Genomic DNA, 19,526 nt, shown 5'->3' with positions numbered 1-19,526 from the left:
CATTAAACAAAGTGTGTGTACATTCACACAATTCATTTATGTTTCATATACACCTTATAGACACAGCCTGAAGGTCATTTAATACAATATTTTTAATAACTGAGTATTAAACAAAGTTTGTGTACATTGAGCAATCAAAAAACAAAGGTTTCACTATCTCAGTCTCACTCAAAAAAGTCCGTATTTCGGAATATTCCGTATTTCGGAATATTTGGATATGGGATACTCAACCTGTATAACAAACTGGGCTGTTCAGCGCTGTCTGAAATCCCTAGGGGAATTTGGAATGAAAAATAAATGCAGCCCCATTATGAAAAGCCAAGTTTGCTCCATACCATAGGTGTGCGCAGCTAATTCTACTAGGGGGTGTAGCGCAGGTGGTACGTGTCTAGCACCACCATTTGGGCTTGTCTAGCACTGCCTAGAGACATGTCTGGCACTGTATTACATTCCCTCAGTAAAATCACATGGATTAATTTAATTTCTCCCTAGTTCCTAATAATACAAGTAGATATAATACACCCCCTCCACTCTTTGCACCACCTGCACTACACCCTGATTTTGAGTGGGCCACTCTGAAAAGTACAATAGATTTATGGGGGCCAAAAATGTGAGTTTTAATATAACACAAATAAAGTTTAAAATGTACACATGTACCATCAGAGCCACATCTGCCTCTTTCCATGCCATCAGTCTCTGTCTACATGCAGGACACAAGCATTTGTCACATGTCACATGTCACATGTCCCCATGCTCACCAGCTACTGACAGTAGTGCCCCTTATTCACATTATGCCACACAGTATGAGTCAAAATGCATATTACGCCACAAAGTAAGAGCCAAAATTCACATTATGCCACACAGTGGGCCAGATGTAAGTCTTGAAAAGTGATAAAATGGATCGAGATAAACTATCAACCAACCAGCTCCTGTCATTTTTCAAACATAGCCTGTAACATGGCAGTAAGGAGCTGATTGGCTGGTACTATCACTCTCCATTTTATCACTTTTCAAGGCCATCTGGCCCAGTATGAGCCGAGAATTCACATTACGCCACACAGTATGAGCCAAAATTCACGTTATGCCACACAGTATGAGCCACTGTCTGTTAGGTTCCTGCTCTTGTTTTTCCCATGTTCAGTGACATGAAAGGGGTGCAGGGAATGTGGGACCCTGTAAAAAAAATGTACTCAGTATCTGCAGGCCACCTCCACACTTCCTGTTCCTGGCCCCATCTGTTTTATTATACTTACCCCCCTCATTACTGGTCCTGCTTCATTCCTGTCACGGTTGCAAATAAATATATATATATATATATATATATATATATATATATATAGTAACAGGAGTCTTGCTAGAATGTGCTCTGCTACAAAAATTCCACCAGCGGCCGACTCCAGGCTTGTGCAAAAACAACAAATACCTTTTATTCAGGTAGCTCAAAAACAAACATACACATACTGTAAAAACAAAGATCACTGTCTTTAGAATAAACAACCAGGGAGGTTAGGCCCTGCCTCACTTCCTCTTACTAAATAAGGAACCCTTCAGGTCCCGGCATCTTGACACTAGTGCCCCAGTCTTTCGGATCCCACTTTCCCTAGCAGGCCTATCACCTGGACACTAACTGCCTTCAGGAGCCCTGACTGGGTTTAAAGCAGGGAGAGACTCTGCTTTAAACCCACCACCCAGGTGCTAGCTGATGAAGCAGCTTCTTGGGCTAAGAAGCCTATAAGACCTGGTCTGGGCCAAATGAATGGGAACCCGGTCCATCCACACTTCCCATCTACCCCCAGGACCCTGTGTGTAGCTTACAGGTGGCCAAGTACCTCTCCTGCCACATACCCTTTCCCTCAGCTTTTCCTGGCTCTGAAAAGCGGCATGTGACATTGGCAAGGTTTCACATTTGCCAATTATTTTGGGCTGACATATCTTTGGGACATAACTTGGGCCCATACACCTGGGTCCCAAGTTCCTCTCCCAAGTACACGTCCAAGGTCATTTAAACTTGCCTTGGACTCTATTTCCATTAAAGGTTGGTGGCACCGACTCCAATGTGCCACCTTCCCTTTCCCTCTACTTTGGCATAGTGGTCGTTTTAATGGACAACTTCCTGTTGCTCACTAAACTTCCCCTTCTCTTCACCTTTCCACCTTTAGGGATGTTTCCCTTATCGGGCTCAGATTTACTGGCTACTGAGGAAGTTGCTTCATTCTTTTCTGGGTGTTTGTGACACTTGAAATTAACCAACTCTGGACTGGGGAAGGTTTTTAAGTTCACTCTGGGCCTAGTAGTCACCCCGGCCCTCACTGGCCTTGGCCTGTATGGACAATTCCACCTTTTATGGCCTGCTCTTGGCACCAGTAACACCTAGTCTCTGCCCTGACTTTAATTGTTCTGAGGTCATGGTTAAACTTTGCCCCCACCCTTTCCCTCAGAGTGAGACATTGGTCCTGAGTCTCAGAAAGTCCTTCCATTTGTTGAACTTTTAGTGCTTCCTTAAGTCTTTCCAGCTTTGATAACATTTTCTTCATTTACGTGACTGCTTCATCCTCTGATCTCCCATCTTTGACCCTAGTCACCGACTCCTGCTGTTCTATGACCGGCACATAACCCATTTTGATTTTCTTGTCCAAGTCTCTTATTCGACTCCGTAGTTTAGGAATCTCCTTCACTATTTCTTTTAGCTGGCTGTTACTTAGGGCCAGCTTTTGGAACTCTCCCCTCAAATTTTCCAGTTCTCGTGTCTCATATAGAGAACTCTCCCTGGGTAGATCAACCTCAGAAATTGCCCTCTGCAATTCCTGAGACAGGTTCTTGCTCCTTACTTAGTGTGTCCTTTATGAACTGTCCCAGTTCAGCAATTGGATCTTGAGCCTCTCGTTGTGGATCATGCTGGGGTGCAACAACCCCAAGATTGAAATCTTGCACGTTATCCTCCTCATACACGAGGGGAACCCCTTCAGAAGCAGGTTTCTGGATGACTTCGGAAGTAGACTCCTGTATTGCCACTAGCTTAGCCATGACTAGCTCACGTGGGTGAGACACCTCCAAAGGTACGGTCTTTGTCTGTGATTCATCTGAGAAAGTCTCACATGTGTACTGGATATCCAGAACTGGCGGCTTCTGAACCTGTGATGTCCCTTCTGGGATTGACTTCTGATTGTACATCGCATCAACAGGAGAAGGAACCTGGGTTTCCAAGACCTCAACAGAAGCTATCTCCAGCTCAAATAAGACTTCCTGTTCTAGGATGGGCTCTTGAGTAGTCATCAAATTTCCATTTGTCCATGTAGATTCCTGGGGTTCATCATTCTGCCACAGAACCAGCAGATTAGAGGATTCTTGTTTTGGAGGTGGATGATCACTTGACATCAAGTCAACCTCTCCCAGCTCCATTACCGCTTCCTCCTCACTCGCTGTCAACGGAGGAGCAGCCGGGAATCCCACATCCTCATCTCGTGTCTCCATAAACACATCTTCTGTGAGCCCCTGTGGCTGCCATGCTCCATCTTGAACAGGTTCCACTGAACTCAGGGCTTTGTTCCACTCTTCAACCAAGCTATGACGTTCTTTTTCCGGAGAATGAGGTGGTCCTGCTTCGGAGGAACTTCTCACTGCCGTCCTAGGGGCTAACAACAAAACACTGCCATCTGATGTGGCTCTCTTGCTGCTTGAAAAATTCCCGTGGATTTTCTGTGCGCTGCACAATAATGGCTGCAGCTTCCTCCTTGCTCTGGAACGGCAATACCAACTGAATGGACATTAGTGCCTGTAAATGCTCTACCTCTGAGGAAGGGCCCTCATTTCCACTTTCCAGGCAGATGGCCTTACTGTGGCATAGCAGGGAGCCTTCCGGGCCTTAGGCACTGGCAGCTCTGGCTCAACTTTCCTGTTCCTTCTGGCTGGAACAGGGAATCCAGTATAGCTGGGTTCCAATACAGTATGGTACCATTCTTCCGCAGTGTGCACCACCATTGGCATCATTTTCCCTGAATATGGCATCTCCATTTCGGCTGATAATGTCTCTGACCCAACATTCGGCATAACGTCTTCAGCAATTGGTGTAGCTACACCTGTCTCTGAACTGAAACTAGGCATAGCCAATGGTTTTAGCTTAGAAACCTCCTCCCGATGCTCCGCCAAGTCTTGCGAAAGAGCCTTATTGGCCAGCACCAGACTTCCATATTGTGTCTGGTCACAGGAGATTTTCTCTAATAGTCCTTGGCTATGTACTACAAAGTTTTCAGATCTGGGTTTAGCCTTTGCCAAGGTTTTCTGCAGCTCTGATACCTGGCCTGAGAGTTCGGCAATCTCTTCTCTACTCCTTCCCAATTTGGTCAGAGAGTCAGACGATAGAGATTCCTTCTCCTCCAGCATTTGCGTTAAGGTGTTCACCTGGTATTAAAGAAAATCACATTTTCCCTAAGCTCTTCCAGCTCCTGGTCCTTTAATTGGACATTATTTTCAAGGTCACCTATCGTGTGACACCAAAAAAAAGGTTCCATGCTAAACTCTTCCCCAAGATCTGGATTACTCCCCAATAAGCTCTCCACTTCACTCTCCAACTGTGGGGCTTTAACAGGGTCACATAAGTTCCTAACCTGAGGTGTTAGAGCTGTCACCCCTTTTGTTTTTTTAGCATGAATTCTTTTTTTGTTACCCATTTGAAGGGACACTTCAGAATATGCTGTATATCTAAAAATCTTTATTCACCCTGTTACTTTTGAAAACTGTAAGTGAAAGGGAAAATATATATATATATTTTTTAGCACAGATTAAGTTTTTAGCAAAGCACTGAAAGGTAGCATGTACACAGTGGTCACAAATTCCTTACACTGGTAGCAAACAAACAACTTCTCCCTTCAGGTTCTTAACCACTTGCCTGGCATGGTCGCATCAGATGCGACCATGCCTGCAAGTGCTCTATCTGACCTGGTCGCACAGGATGCGACCAGTCAGATAGAGAGTGTTAGCAGCGTCAGGGAAGGGAAACTTCCCTCCGCTGCTGCCTCCCTGCACTCTCCCCCTGTGTCTGCCGTGCTGCCAATCACTGCTGATCGGTCAGCACGGCAGGATCTCCCCCCTCCAGCGGCTGCAGACAATGGCAGCCGCTGGGGAGAGTAAATAAACCCTCCCTAGCTGCCCCCAGACCCCCCCTGCATACCTCGAGGCTGTCCCGGCTTTCAAAATGAAAGCCGTGATGGTCACGATGTTCCGATGGTCGCGATGTTCCAGATCAATGTTTCGATGTTTGGGGCAAATGGGTTTTTTTTTTTTAATTCCCCTTTTTTTTTTTTTTTTTCTAAAATCATTTGGGATAGGGTTAAATTCATGTTCTTCACCTAATTCACTCATAAAAAACCCTGACAATTTCGGAGCGTTTTTTTGCAAAATAAATCATCAGTTAAGTGGTTAAAACTAGAACTCAGGGATTGCTGGGACACATAGTGCCAGAAAATTTCTCTATTTAAATAGAATCACATTTCTAAAAGGTTTCAACTTTGCTTGATTGATATTAATGAGCTAATTAACAAGGACACCAGACTCCCTGTACTAGATTTTGCAGGCACAGGTAAAAATAAGCTTTTAAAAGAAATTCAGTCATCATTTATCAGATGCTTGCAACCCCTTAGAGCAAATCAACACAGCTACTTTCAATGAATGGTGCAAAGCAGGAAAACTGAACAGTCCAGGCACCCTGTTTAACCTCTTTGCTGCCAATGCAAACCTTTGCAACAAAATCAAACATTCAGTTTAAACAAAACATCTCTTTATTTTTACCCTGTGGGGTTGGTTTTAACCACTACTCACAACACCCTCGATCTGGTACTGATGCCCACGAGTTCAGCTTAGTCTGGAGTTCGCTGGTATGTGTGCCGCTACCCAGAGCCGGATTAACAATGGTGCGGATGGAGCTGCAGCTCCAGGCCCCCCTTTGAAAATAGGCCCACAGGACCCCAAATCGGCCGTCCAAAGTCTCGACCACCCCACGCATGGCTGCGGGGACCTGCTGAATCCTCCTTTAATCCTGAGGCTCTTTCCCCGGAGCCTGTCTTAAGCTCTGTCCCCAGACCAGCCCGTAGCTCCGCCCCCTAGCCCGGCCATCCTTATGGCTTACCTCAGAATCATACTCTGTCTTGGCTGCCAGGTTAATTCACCGTTCCCCACCCCTGCTCTGTAACTCGGCCCACTATCATCAAGAGCGTGGCCAATGCTGGGTCCGCTGGTGACTGGTCCAGGACAAACTGCAGTATATCAGCTGCTGTGCTGCACCCAATGGACTGTCCTGCTGTAACGCTGAGGAGATTCCTGATCAGTACAGGAACTCCTAAGCAGTATCTGCTGTGCTCCTATTGGCTGAGTGACACATCACACAAGTCATTCAGCCAATTGGAGCACAGACACCATTACACACTGACTGCCTGCATAGGAGGCTGAAGGATGAAATTGCAGGCAGCCACAGCAGAAGTTCAACACAGAAAACATGGTTAGTGTCAGTGAGTCACACACAGTACTGTGCAGGGTAATCACTCTTGTAGGCGTGACCTCTTCCCTGAAGCCTATATGTTACTTATATCTCTCTCCTTTGGATGTAACAGCCCCTCCTTTAACCCCTTCCCCCCCACTAGCTGCCTGTTCTGCAATATGTATACAGTTTTTACATTGTATATGTACAGTATGTATATTATGTGTGTGTGTGCTACATGTACAGGTTCCCAGCGCTCACAATGTCAGAGATCACAAGACTAACACTGGTAACTCGACGCTAAAAATCCCTACACCTGGTGGGTGTGCTAACCCCTCCCCGCCCTAACCCTGCCTTCCCACATAGCCTTACCCTAACCCCCCTGCAGCCTGAACAACCCCCTAGTGCTTAACTCTAACCATGCTCCTCAACTCACACAGCCTAACCCACCCTCTAGTGTCTAAACTAACCATGCCCCCCCACTCACACATCCTAACCATAGCCCCCTTGCAGCCTAACCCACACCCTGGTGCCTAACTCTAACTGTGCCCCCCCCAAACTCACACATCCTAACCCTACCCCCCTGCAGCCTAACACCCCCCCCCCCTAGTGCCTAACCCTAGCCGTGCCGCCCACTCACACAGCCTAACCATAGCCCCCCTGCAGCCTAACCCACCCCCGGGTGCCTAACTCTAACTGTGCCCCCCCAAACTCACACATCCTATCCCTACCCCCCTTCAGCCTAACACCCCCCCTAGTGCCTAACCCTAGCCGTGCCGCCCACTCACACAGCCTAACCCTAACCATCGCTGCAGCCTAACCCACCCCATAGTTCCTAACTCTAATCATGCCTCCCCCACTCACACAGCCTAACCCTCCCTTGCAGCCTAACCCACCCCCTAGTTCCTAAACCTAACCGTGCCCCCCTCCACCCCACTGACACAACCTAACCCTTACCCTCCCTGGCGATGCCTCCGCTACCTGTACAGTATGTACAAGGAGCCAGCGAAGCTCCTTCAGCGGGGGTAGTGGGAGCTGTATATTTTCCAGGGGAGGCCCTCTCCAGCATTCAGTGGGAGACCTGCTGGCTACGGGAACCAGCGCTTTCATATTTCTGCAGCACCGTGACTCGCTGCCTCCCACAGCAAGAATGTACTAGGACACCTCTGTATATGTATTTTTTGTATTGGTATATGCTGTATAAATGTATACATATGCATTCTACTGTATACACCCTGTCCCTGCATCCAGGTACCGTCACCCCTACACCCTGTCCCTGCATCCAGGTACCGTCACCCTTTCACCCTGTCCCTGCATCCCAATACCCTCACCCCTACACCCTGTCTCTGGATCTCGATACCCTCACCCCTACACCCTGTCCTTGCATCTCGATACCCTCACCCCTACACCATGTCCCTGCATCCCAATACCCTCACCCCTACACCCTGTCCCTGCATTCAGGTACCGTCACCCATACACCCTGTCCCTGCAACCAGGTACCGTCACCCCTTCACCCTGTCCCTGCATCCATGTACCGTCACCCCTTCACCCTGTCCCTGCATCCATGTACCGTCACCCCTTCACCCTGTCCCTACATCCAGGTACCGTTACCCCTACACCCTGTCCCTGCATCCCAATACCCTCACCCCTACACCCTGTCCCTGCATCCCAATACCCTCACCCCTACACCCTGTCCCTGCATCTCGATACCCTCACCCCTACACCCTGTCCCTGCATCTCGATACCCTCACCCCTACACCCTGTCCCTGCATGTCGATACCCTCACCCCTACACCCTGTCCCTGCATGTCGATACCCTCACCCCTACACCCTGTCCCTGCATCCAGGTACCGTCACCCCTTCACCCTGTCCCTGCATCCCAATGCCCTCACCCCAACACCCTGTCCCTGAATCCTGATACCCTCACCCCTACACCCTGTCCCTGCATGTCGATACCCTCACCCCTACACCCTGTCCCTGCATCCAGGTACCGTCACCCCTTCACCCTGTCCCTGCATCCCAATACCCTCACCCCTAGACCCTGTCCCTGCATGTCGATACCCTCACCCCTACACCCTGTCCCTGCATCCAGGTACCTTCACCCTGTCCCTGCATCCCAATACCATCACCCCTACACCCTGTCCCTGCATCTCGATACCCTCACCCCTACACCCTGTCCTTGCTTCTCGATACACTCACCCTTACACCCTGTCCCTGCATCCCAATACCCTCACCCCTACACCCTGTCCCTGCATCCAGGTACCGACACCCCTACACCCTGTCCCTGCTACCGTCACCCCTACACCCTGTCCCTGCATCCAGGTACCGTCACCCCTATACCCTGTCCCTGCATCCCAATACCCTCACCCCTACACCCTGTCCCTGCATCCTGTTACCATCACCTCTACACCCTGTTTCTGCATCCCATTAACCTCACCCCTATCCTTTTTCTTAGCATCCCGATACCATGACCCCTACACAAAATAGGCCCTTCATAAATTTCAGCTCCAGGCCCATGTGAGCCTTAATCTGACATTGCCGCTACCTTGCGGCTGTTGGGTCCTCTGCCACGTGTGACATGACTAGCAGAAGGGTCCCTTTTCAGGCGCCATTTCTAACAGGAGTCTTGCTAGAATGTGCTCTGCTACAAAAATTCCACCAGCGACCGACTCCAGGCTTGTGCAAAAACAACAAATACCTTTTATTCAGGTAGCTCAAAAACAAACATACACATAAAAACAAAGATCACTGTCTTTAGTATAAACAACCAGGGAGGTTAGGCCCTGCCTCACTCCCTCTTACTAAATAAGGAACCCCTAATGCACACTGAGTGAAAAATAATACTACATAATAATCAGATAATACAGATATCTAAGTTGTGTATATCTGCAGATATAGGGTTAAGCCCCCAGGCCGATCGGCAAAGCGTCTCCGTCACTGGGGGTCCCTAATACTAGGTATGGGTCCGGGGTGCAGGACCCCATCACGTCGGCACAGGTCGGTGGGTGTGGGGTGCGGTGGCCCCTATGTCGGTATGGCTGGGCGGCTTCAGGTCGGAAAACCCTAACACTTTATTAACACTTATGATTTTCCCTATCACTTTGTATATATTTTTGTATTATTTTAATCACACTTCACTTACATAGCACTTATGTGCTTCTTATTAACCCTTATTTATTTTCACCTGTGTGCTGACCTGGGGTAGCCGACCTGTGCCAACGTGACGGGGTCCTGCACCCCGGACCCATACCTAGTATTAGGGACCCCCAGTGACGGAGATGCCTTGCCGATCGGCCTGGTGGCTTAACCCTATATCTGCAGATATACGCAACTAAGATCTCCGTATTATCTGATTATTATGTAGTATTATTTTTCACTCAGTGTGCATTAGAGATAACAAAATGTTTTTTCCTAAATAAGGAACCCTTCAGGTTCCGGCATCCTGACACTAGTGTCCCAGACTTCCGGATCCCACTGTCCATAGCAGGCCTGTCACCTGGACACTAACTTGCCGGCACTCCTGGTAATAAGATTCAAGATGCCCGGGTACCCTCAGGGGGGTGATAATAGATGTAGATATACTGTAGACTTAGGCACTCACGGGGCTAACCCTTAATACCACCTCAGGGACGTGTCCTGACACAATTTTAGAATTAAAATAACACGTTGATTGACTTTGGATGGACTAGATGTCCTAATGAGAAATGTTGCACATACTGTAGCAAGTTACATCCATATGCAGTCGGTATTACAGGCAGTAGCATACAGGCACTTTCAGCCTAGCAGACTCTTGATATACTCCAGTGGTCCCTAGTCTAACCTACACAACCCGGCCTATCACCTGGACACTAACTGCCGTCAGGAACAAGGTGACTCTGTCCTGGAAACCCTTATATCAGGAAATCCCAGGTGCTGCTGATCACACACCTGGAATTCTGCTACTGCTTCCAAAACCTGGTCTGGATCCTCCATATTACTTTCACATGGAAAAATGCTGTCTCTGCCACACTACAGTGGGGCAAAAAAGTATTTGGAGAGCCACCGATTGTGCAGGTTGACCCATTTAAAAAGATGAGAGAGGTCTGTAATTTCCATCATAGGTACACTTCAACTGTGAGAGACAGAATCTGAAACTAGGAAATCACATTGTATGATTTCTAAACAATTAATTTGTATATTCTTGCGGAATATGTATGTATATATATATATATATATATATATATATATATACACACACACACAAATACTCACACACACCGATAAAGTAGAAATGTAAATAAATGTGTGTGTGCTTTTTTATATATATATATATATATATATATATATATACACATATATATATATATATACACATACAGTGTATATAGTTCAATTTTGGTCTCATCACTCCAAATGACTTTGTTCCAGAAGTTTTGAGGCTTGTCTCTGTGCTGTTTGGAGTATTGTAAGCGGGATGCTTTGTGGCATTTGCGTAGTAATGACTTTCTTCTGGCGACTCGACCATGCAGCCCATTTTTCTTCAAATGCCTCCTTATTGTGCATCTTGAAACAACCACACCAATTTTTTTCAGAGAGTCCTGTAGGTTATTTGTGGATTTTTCTTTGCATCCCGAACAATTTTCCTGGCAGTTGTGGCTGAAATACTTGTTGGTCTACCTGACCGTGATTTGGTTTCCACAGAATCCCTCATTTTCCACTTCTTGATTGGCATTCTCAATTGCTTGGATATCTTTTTATATCCCTTTCCTGTTTTATACAGTTCAATTACCTTTTCCCGCAGATCCTTTGACAATTCTTTTGCTTTCCCCATGACTCAGAATCCAGACACGTCAGTGCAGCACTGGATGAAAGATGCAAGGGTCTTTCAGGAGTCCAGAAACTCACTGACCTTTTATACACACACACTAATTACAAGCAAACAGATCACAGGTGAGGATGGTTACCTATAGTAGCCATTCAAACCTGTTTGTGTCAACTTGTGTGCATGTTTTCAGGCCAAAATCTCCAGGGTATGTAAACTTTTGATCAGGGTCATTTGGGTAGTTTCTGTTGTCATTATGATTTAAAAAGAGTAAACACAGTTGTTTGACAATAAATGGCTTCACCCAACCACTAACCATGAGTGAAAGAAAAGTTTGTGAGTTATCGTTCATATTCTCTGACAAATGGCCAGAAAATCACAAATTCTGCTAGGGTATGTAAACTTATGAGCACAACTGTATAAATATTTTTTTTATATCTATATATTATAAAACAGATATGAAAATAAGTATATATAAATACAGTACATGCAAAACAGAAATATAAATAAATAAATAAATATATACGCATGTTTTATATATATATATATATATATATATATATACACATACATACAAAGAAAAATTATAAAATGATTAGCAATAGAAAATTGTGCTTACCTGTTATCCTTTAGATTAATTATGTGGTGCTGTATATGGCCTTCTCCACTGATCTCAGTGACCAGCCATAGTGGGATGGGGGTGGCAGGGGAAAACAAGAGGAAGCAGCAGAGGTACAAACAAAGGGGCAGGGGCACATATGGGGGAGGGGGGGGGTGAAGATAGTGTCATACTCACAGAGGGCAAAAGGGCAGAGGCACAGAGGAGGGAAGTGGCAAAGGCTCATATGGGAGAGGGTGCTGAGGCACGGAAGGGATATGGGGGGGGGGGGTGAGAGCAAACAGAAAGGTGGGCTGGGGAACGTCTTCTGAGTCCCTCTGTCTAGTCCAGTCAGGGGAAGCAGGGGACGAGAAAGGAGCTGTCATATGGGGGCGGGGCAACATGAGTGAGGGGAGCTGAAGTGAACTAGCTCAAGTTGGGAATGAAGACATGCCCTGGTGGAGGGGGGCACATAACCCCCATGCCACCCTTTTTAAACCTGGATCCAAAGCAAAGACTGACAGAGGGACACGATGTGCTTATGATCATTGCTGATTCTTGCTCACACTGTCACAGGGATACAATCTGAGTGAGAAGCAGGCTGCAGCCATGATCATCAGCACAGCATGTCCTTCTGTCAGCTGTCCTTTCAGTATCCACCTTACCGCACCATCAGCCTCCCACCTCTCCTAGGGGTCTATTCATGTAAGAATGCGATGTTTATGTTTAACTTATCACTAAACATCGCATTCTTATTTCAGGTTTTTTTTTCTGATTTTTAACGCAATTCATTAATACTTACCAGTTCCCTGATGCGATGCGGTATCCGGCTGTTCCGCGATCCAGGCTTCCCTAGTCTTCTCTCTTCATACCGCGGCTGGGATCTTCTGCACATGCGCAGTGTGTCCCCCCTGCCTCCAGGTGTCATCTGCGCATGCGCCGGGGAAACGAGACCTCCAGCGGCGGGCAAGGGCAGCAAGGAGGAGGTGACCCGGCATATGCAAATGTATATGACTTGGGCTCCTCTGATTGGCTCTTGTCACGGAAGGGGGCGGGGAGAAGGCAGGAGATGGACGTCTTCACTGCTCTTCTCCTGTACAAGCCTCCCCATCGCCTGTCTCAGATGGCGATGAGGTTTTGCGAAGGGTAACGGAAAGCTGGGCTTTCCGTTCCTACATGAATTGCAGTCACCATACAAACGTATGGTGATGCAATTCAGCCACAGAGTGGGGGTGCCGCTGGGGAAGTCAGGGACTTCTCCACGGTAACCCGCTCTGTGAATTGCGGTAAGCAGAGAAAAGCCCTGTTTACCGCAAAACGGGGCTTTTCTCTGCTGCATAAATAGACCCCCTAGTCTGCAGGTTATTCCTGCCCCTGTCATCTGAGTCGGCTCCACCTGCTGGCCGCTTCCTCAGTCTGCCCGGCCTCTCAGCACAGCCGGCATACTGAAAATGTCTTTGAGAAGTTGAACTCTGGGCAGCTCCCTCAGCTCCACCCGCTACCAGTCTCATCATCACGGAGCCTGGCCCCTTAGAGCTGTCAGCTTGCTGCCTGTCTCTACAGTGCCCACGCTTCCGTCAAATAACGCGGTCCGGCTTCGCAGTATACCCGAACGGCTGCCTGGCGTCACCCAGACTACATGCGGCCCCACCAGCGCGCCATTGTGAGGGGGGTGCCGGACATTAGGGGGTGCCTCTGCGCACCAGGCACACCCCGTGTGCACGCCTATGCTCTATACTGTAACAAAAGACTTCCATTTACGTAATCTGGACTCGGTCAGGGTCCCGGCATTCGAAACTCTGTTGTATTGTAAATGCTGATGGATGATCTTTCTTTTTCATTTCCTTCATCTTTCCTCATTTCTTTGGTTATCCACAGGTTAAAAAAATGTTAGACAATGATACAGTAGCATGCGCCTTGAGACTTCACTGTGATTGGTTAGAGCAGGAGTCACTGCTCCGATTGTCTATTTACGTATAGACCACATGTGTGGTCTTAATGAACTTAATTGTATTAGTGAGGTTAATTTATACATTTTATGAATGAGACTCATTCACAACCCATATTAGACTAATGCAAATAGCCTATCAAAGCAGATTTCTCAGAGAATAGCCATATAAATGCCACTTTAAATACCCACACCTGTGTGTAATACTATTGTATATAGAAAATCTATTTATGTATTACATGTATTACATGCTATTTTAAACATTTTTTTCCCATTCTTTTTATCTTTTAGGATGGCTGGTCCCAGTATCATTTTGTAGCATCCTCATCAACCATTGAAAGAGATCGGCAAAGACCTTACTCTTCCTCCCGAACTCCCTCCATATCTCCTGTTCGCATGTCTCCTAATAATAGATCAGGTAACTTAATTTATTTATTTAAGCAACAATTTAATAGGCACATCTAACAAAGCATGCAAAGAATAAATACAATACCATTAATGATTATTTATCCTACAGAGGATGTAAAATAAATAGTAGAATGTAAATCTGTTAGTAAATAGCACAATAAACAGGATCAGGTGCGTAACTCCCAGCGGCAATGGAGACACCTGCCTCCGGGCTCCAAGCCCTCAAGGGGCACCTGCATATGCATCAGCACCTGTGGGTTCACAGCAAGATCCAAGTGTAACTGCTGACCTTCCAACGGAGCTCTGCGGCACACCTGCTGCTGCTGCAGAGTTACTGTAATTGGCTCTGTCCCAGGAGCCCTGCTAACAACTGCAATAGGAGACAGGACAGCTCACACCTGGTACTGCTCAGTCTGTGCTGCAGCAAGTGGCAGTGATCCCACCACTGCTGCTTGACCCTGAGATGGGACCCACCAGTGAATGCTGATTCTGCATGCTGCAGATGGAAGAATCTTGTGAGTCTGACCACGACCCCCCAGCCGTTGTGTCAAACAGCGTAACTGAAGCCCTGCCTATTCACTGCAGGCTCCGGTCCCTGTTGACCTGCTGAGAACGCTATCTATATAATTATTTAAATTATATACAGATGTGTCCTCTTACATCCTGGCTATTACGCTAAACAGCCCTTGAAGTCGCTCGATGCCTTGCCGGGACTCGGTAGTGTCGAGTGTCTTTTTCCACGGAAATGCATCTTAGGGGTCTATTCAATTAGTGTAAAAATTTCAGACAAGTTGGAAAAACTGCACTTTTCTACTTTTTTAGGTCGAATCTGGATTCGACCTATTCAATTCCAGTGACGTTTTTCCGACTTGTTGTGGATCGGTAGATTAGCAGCGGATACACTTTTTTTGTCGAATTTGCGGGAGTTTCTGACAGGCTTTTGGCCCATTTTCGACAGTGCCAATTCGACTTTACAAAAAGTCGGATCAGCATTGTCGAAAACGGGCAAAAACCTTTCAGAAATTCCCGCAAATTGAATAGTGAAGTGTCGGATCCTCTCCGTCGCAGAGGATCCAACAATGGCCCTCATTCCGAGTTGTTCGCTCGCAAGCTGCTTTTAGCAGCTTTACACACGCTAAGCCGCCGCCTACTGGGAGTGAATCTTAGCTTCTTAAAATTGCGAACGAAAGATTCGCAATATTGCGAAAAGACATCTCTGTGCAGTTTCTGAGTAGCTCGAGACTTACTCTGCCAGTGCGATCAGTTCAGTGCTTGTCGTTCCTGGTTTGACGTCACAAACACACCTAGCGTTCGTCCAGACACTCCTCCGTTTCTCCAGCCACTCCCGCGTTTTTCCCAGAAACGGTAGCGTTTTTTCCCACACGCCCATAAAACGGCCTGTTTCCGCCCAGAAACACCCACTTCCTGTCAATCACATTACGATCACCAGAACGAAGAAAAACCGTGAGTAAAATACCTAACTGCATAGCAAATTTACTTGGCGCAGTCGCAGTGCGGACATTGCGCATGCGCACTATGCGGAAAATCGCTGCGATGCGAAAAAATTTACCGCGCGAACAACTCGGAATGACCACCAATACCCCTTAGACGTAAAGTAATGTAAAAAGGAGCACGAGCAGCTTCTGCTGATTAAAATGATTTGTGGCATGCGTATATTGGTGGTCATTCCGAGTTGTTCGCGCGGTAAATTTTTTCGCATCGCAGCGATTTTCCGCTTAGTGCGCATGCGCAATGTCCGCACTGCGACTGCGCCAAGTAAATTTGCTATGCAGTTAGGTATTTTACTCACGTTTTTTTCATCGTTCTGGTGTTCGTAATGTGATTGACAGGAAGTGGGTGTTTCCTGGCGGAAACAGGCCGTTTTATGGGCGTGTGGGAAAAAACGCTACCGTTTCTGGGAAAAACGCGGGAGTGGCTGGAGAAACTGAGGACTGTCTGGGCGAACGCTGGGTGTGTTTGTGACTTCAAACCAGGAACGACAAGGACTGAACTGATCGCACTGGCAGAGTAAGTCTCGAGCTACTCAGAAACTGCACAGAGATGTCTTTTCGCAATATTGCGAATCTTTCATTCGCAATTTTAAGAAGCTAAGATTCACTCCCAGTAGGCGGCGGCTTAGCGTGTGCAATGCTGCTAAAAGCAGCGTGCGAGCGAACAACTCGGAATGAGGGCCATTGTGTGTGTAATTGCGGCTCTATCTGCATCTGAAATGCCGCGATCAGGAAAACACTATAGACATGGGTGTAGCCAGAACTTTGTGGGCACCATAGCAACATTGTGAAGGGGTCCCTGTCCCAATACTTCTATAAAGACACCTCTCCAAAGCAGGGCCAGTATTTACTAAAAATCCGAGTTTGTCCGATTTGTGTTTTTTTTTCTAAGTCCTAATCCGGGAATTCACTAAGCACCAATCTCGGCAGTGTTTGGACTATTCGTAATGGTTTGAATGACAACGTTCAGAAATACGAATGAATAGACCATCGGTCAAACACGGCTGTTATTTCAGTGAATACGGGCATTCACTATTCATTCGTATTTGGGTGTTAGTTTCTGAGTGCTCAAGTGCGGGTCTGTTTTTTTTTCGATTCGTTAAAAAAAGCAGCAAAAAAATAGACCTGCTTTTTCCAGTCGAGTTTGGATAACCATGCACGGATCAGTGAGATCTGTGCATGGTTATCTATGGGAAAGGGTCTGTTTAGTGTAAAAACTGAAAAATAAAATTGTGTGGGGTCCCCCCTCCTAAGCATAACCAGCCTCGGGCTCTTTGAGGCGGTCCTGGGGGAAAAAATATGGGGGGAAAAATGACAGGGGTTCCCCCATATTTAATCAACCAGCACCGGGCTCTGCGCCTGGTCCTGGTTCCAAAAATATGGGGACAAAAAGCGTAGGGGTCCCCCGTATTTTTGAAACCAGCACCGGGCTCCACTAGCCAGGTACATAATGCCACAGCCGGGGGACACTTTTATACTGGTCCCTGCGGCCCTGGCATTACATACTCAACTAGTCACCCCTGGCCGGGGTACCCTGGAGGAGTGGGAACCCCTTAAATCAAGGGGTCACCCCCTCCAGCCACCCAAGGGCCAGGGGTGAAGCCCGAGGCTGTCCCCCCCATCCAAGGGCGGCGGATGGGGGGCTGATAGCCTTTTGAAAAAATGTGAATATTGTTTTTAGTAGCAATACTACAGGTCCCAGCAAGCCTCCCCCGCAAGCTGGTACTTGGAGAACCACAAGTACCAGCATGCGGTGGAAAACCGGGCCCGCTGGTACCTGTAGTACTACTACTAAAAAAATACCCCCAAAAAAACAGGACACACACACCGTGAAAGTATGTTTATTACATACATGCACACCTCCATACACACATACTTACCTATGTTCCCACGAGGCTCGGTCCTCTTCTCCATGTAGAATCCTTGGGGTACCTGTGAAAAAAATTATACTCACATAATCCAGTGTAGAATCAGACCTTTGAATAATCCACGTACTTGGCAAAATAATAAAACGGACACCCGACCACGCACTGAAAGGGGTCCCATGTTTACACATGGGACCCCTTTCCCCGACTGCCAGGACCCCCCCTGACTCCTGTCAAAGAGGGTCCCGTCAGCCAATCAGGGAGCGCCACGTCGTGGCACTCTCCTGATTGGCTATGTGCTCCTGTAGTGTCTGTCAGGCAGCACACGGCACAGATACAATGTAGCGCCTATGCGCTCCATTGTAGCCAATGGTGGTAACTTTGCGGTCAGCGGTTGACCGAAAGTAACCTCACTGCTGACCGCAAAGTTCCCACCATTGGCTACAATGGAGCGCATAGGCGCTACATTGTATCTGTGCCGTGTGCTGCCTGACAGACACTACAGGAGCACACAGCCAATCAGGAGAGTGCCACGACGTGGCGCTCCCTGATTGGCTGAAGTGACCCTCTTTGACAGGAGTCAGGGGGGGTCCTGGCAGTCGGGGAAAGGGGTCCCATGTGTAAACATGGGACCCCTTTCAGTGCGTGGTCGGGTTTCCGTTTTATTATTTTGACAAGTACGTGGATTATTCAAAGGTCTGATTCTACACTGGATTATGTGAGTATAATTTTTTTCACAGGTACCCCAAGGATTCTACATGGAGAAGAGGACCGAGCCTCGTGGGAACATAGGTAAGTATGTGTGTATGGAGGTGTGCATGTATGTAATAAAATTATACTTTCACGGTGTGTGTGTCCTGTTTTTTGGGGGGTATTTTTTTAGTAGTAGTACTACAGGTACCAGCGGGCCCGGTTTTCCACCGCATGCTGGTACTTGTGGTTCTCCAAGTACCAGCTTGCGGGGGAGGCTTGCTGGGACTTGTAGTGCTGCTACTAAAAACAATATTCACATTTTTTCAAAAGGCTATCAGCCCCCCATCCGCCGCCCTTGGATGGGGGGGACAGCCTCGGGCTTCACCCCTGGCCCTTGGGTGGCTGGAGGGGGGGACCCCTTGATTTAAGGGGTTCCCACTCCTCCAGGGTACCCCGGCCAGGGGTGACTAGTTGGGTATGTAATGCCAGGGCCGCAGGGACCAGTATAAAAGTGTCCCCCGGCTGTGGCATTATGTACCTGGCTAGTGGAGCCCGGTGCTGGTTTCAAAAATACGGGGGACCCCTACGCTTTTTGTCCCCCATATTTTTGGAACCAGGACCAGGTGCAGATTGATTAAATATGGGGGAACCCCTGTCATTTCCCCCCCCATATTTTTTCAACCAGGACCGTCTCAAAGAGCCCGAGGCTGGTTGTGCTTAGGAGGGGGGACCCCACGCAATTTTTTTCAGAATTTTTAAGACTTTAATCAACTTTTTAAGGTACACAATGAAGCCCTGCACGGATCTCACAGATCCGGCCGGGATTCCTTGTGTTTTGTCAGGCAGTGTTTTACTCATCACTCCCGTAAAACACTGCCTGATATTACGAATCACATCGACATCGGAAAAAACGATTGTGTAAAACTCGGCAGCTTAGTGAATGATCGTATCAGGATTCAAAAAGTTGCAGTAAAATGCACCCGATACCATTCGAGTTCAAACACCCTTCAAAACGGCCAAAACACGAATCTTTGTAAATATACCCCTAGGTGTTAATTTTATGACCCACAATATTGTCCTAGTTCATTTTATGAACCATAGTAGTGCCTTAGTTAATGTTATGCCCCATCATAGTGCCCTCGTTTATCTTATGAACAATAGTAATGTCCTAATTCACATTATGTCACATTGTAGGGCTGCCAGTACATATTATGCAACACATTATGACATACAG

At 47.3% G+C, this 19,526-nt stretch overlaps 1 protein-coding gene across 6 annotated transcripts in view; it reads left to right on the top strand.

The window, feature by feature from the left end:
• The window catches only part of CTNND2 (catenin delta 2), a 1,915,824-nt gene that overhangs the window by 1,835,264 nt on the left and 61,034 nt on the right, over window positions 1–19,526 (top strand). For all 6 annotated transcript variants that reach the window (XM_063922708.1, XM_063922704.1, XM_063922707.1 and 3 more), the window contains one exon: window positions 14,107–14,233. In XM_063922708.1, coding sequence (XP_063778778.1) covers window positions 14,107–14,233 — 127 coding nt within the window. The remainder of the gene's footprint in view (window positions 1–14,106; window positions 14,234–19,526) is intronic.

This window comes from Pseudophryne corroboree, chromosome 5 (assembly GCF_028390025.1).
Source record: "Pseudophryne corroboree isolate aPseCor3 chromosome 5, aPseCor3.hap2, whole genome shotgun sequence".
NCBI classification, from domain to species: Eukaryota; Metazoa; Chordata; class Amphibia; order Anura; family Myobatrachidae; genus Pseudophryne; species Pseudophryne corroboree.
The sequence above is the reverse complement of the archived record's forward strand: the minus strand, read 5'-3'. Positions and strand labels throughout refer to the sequence as shown.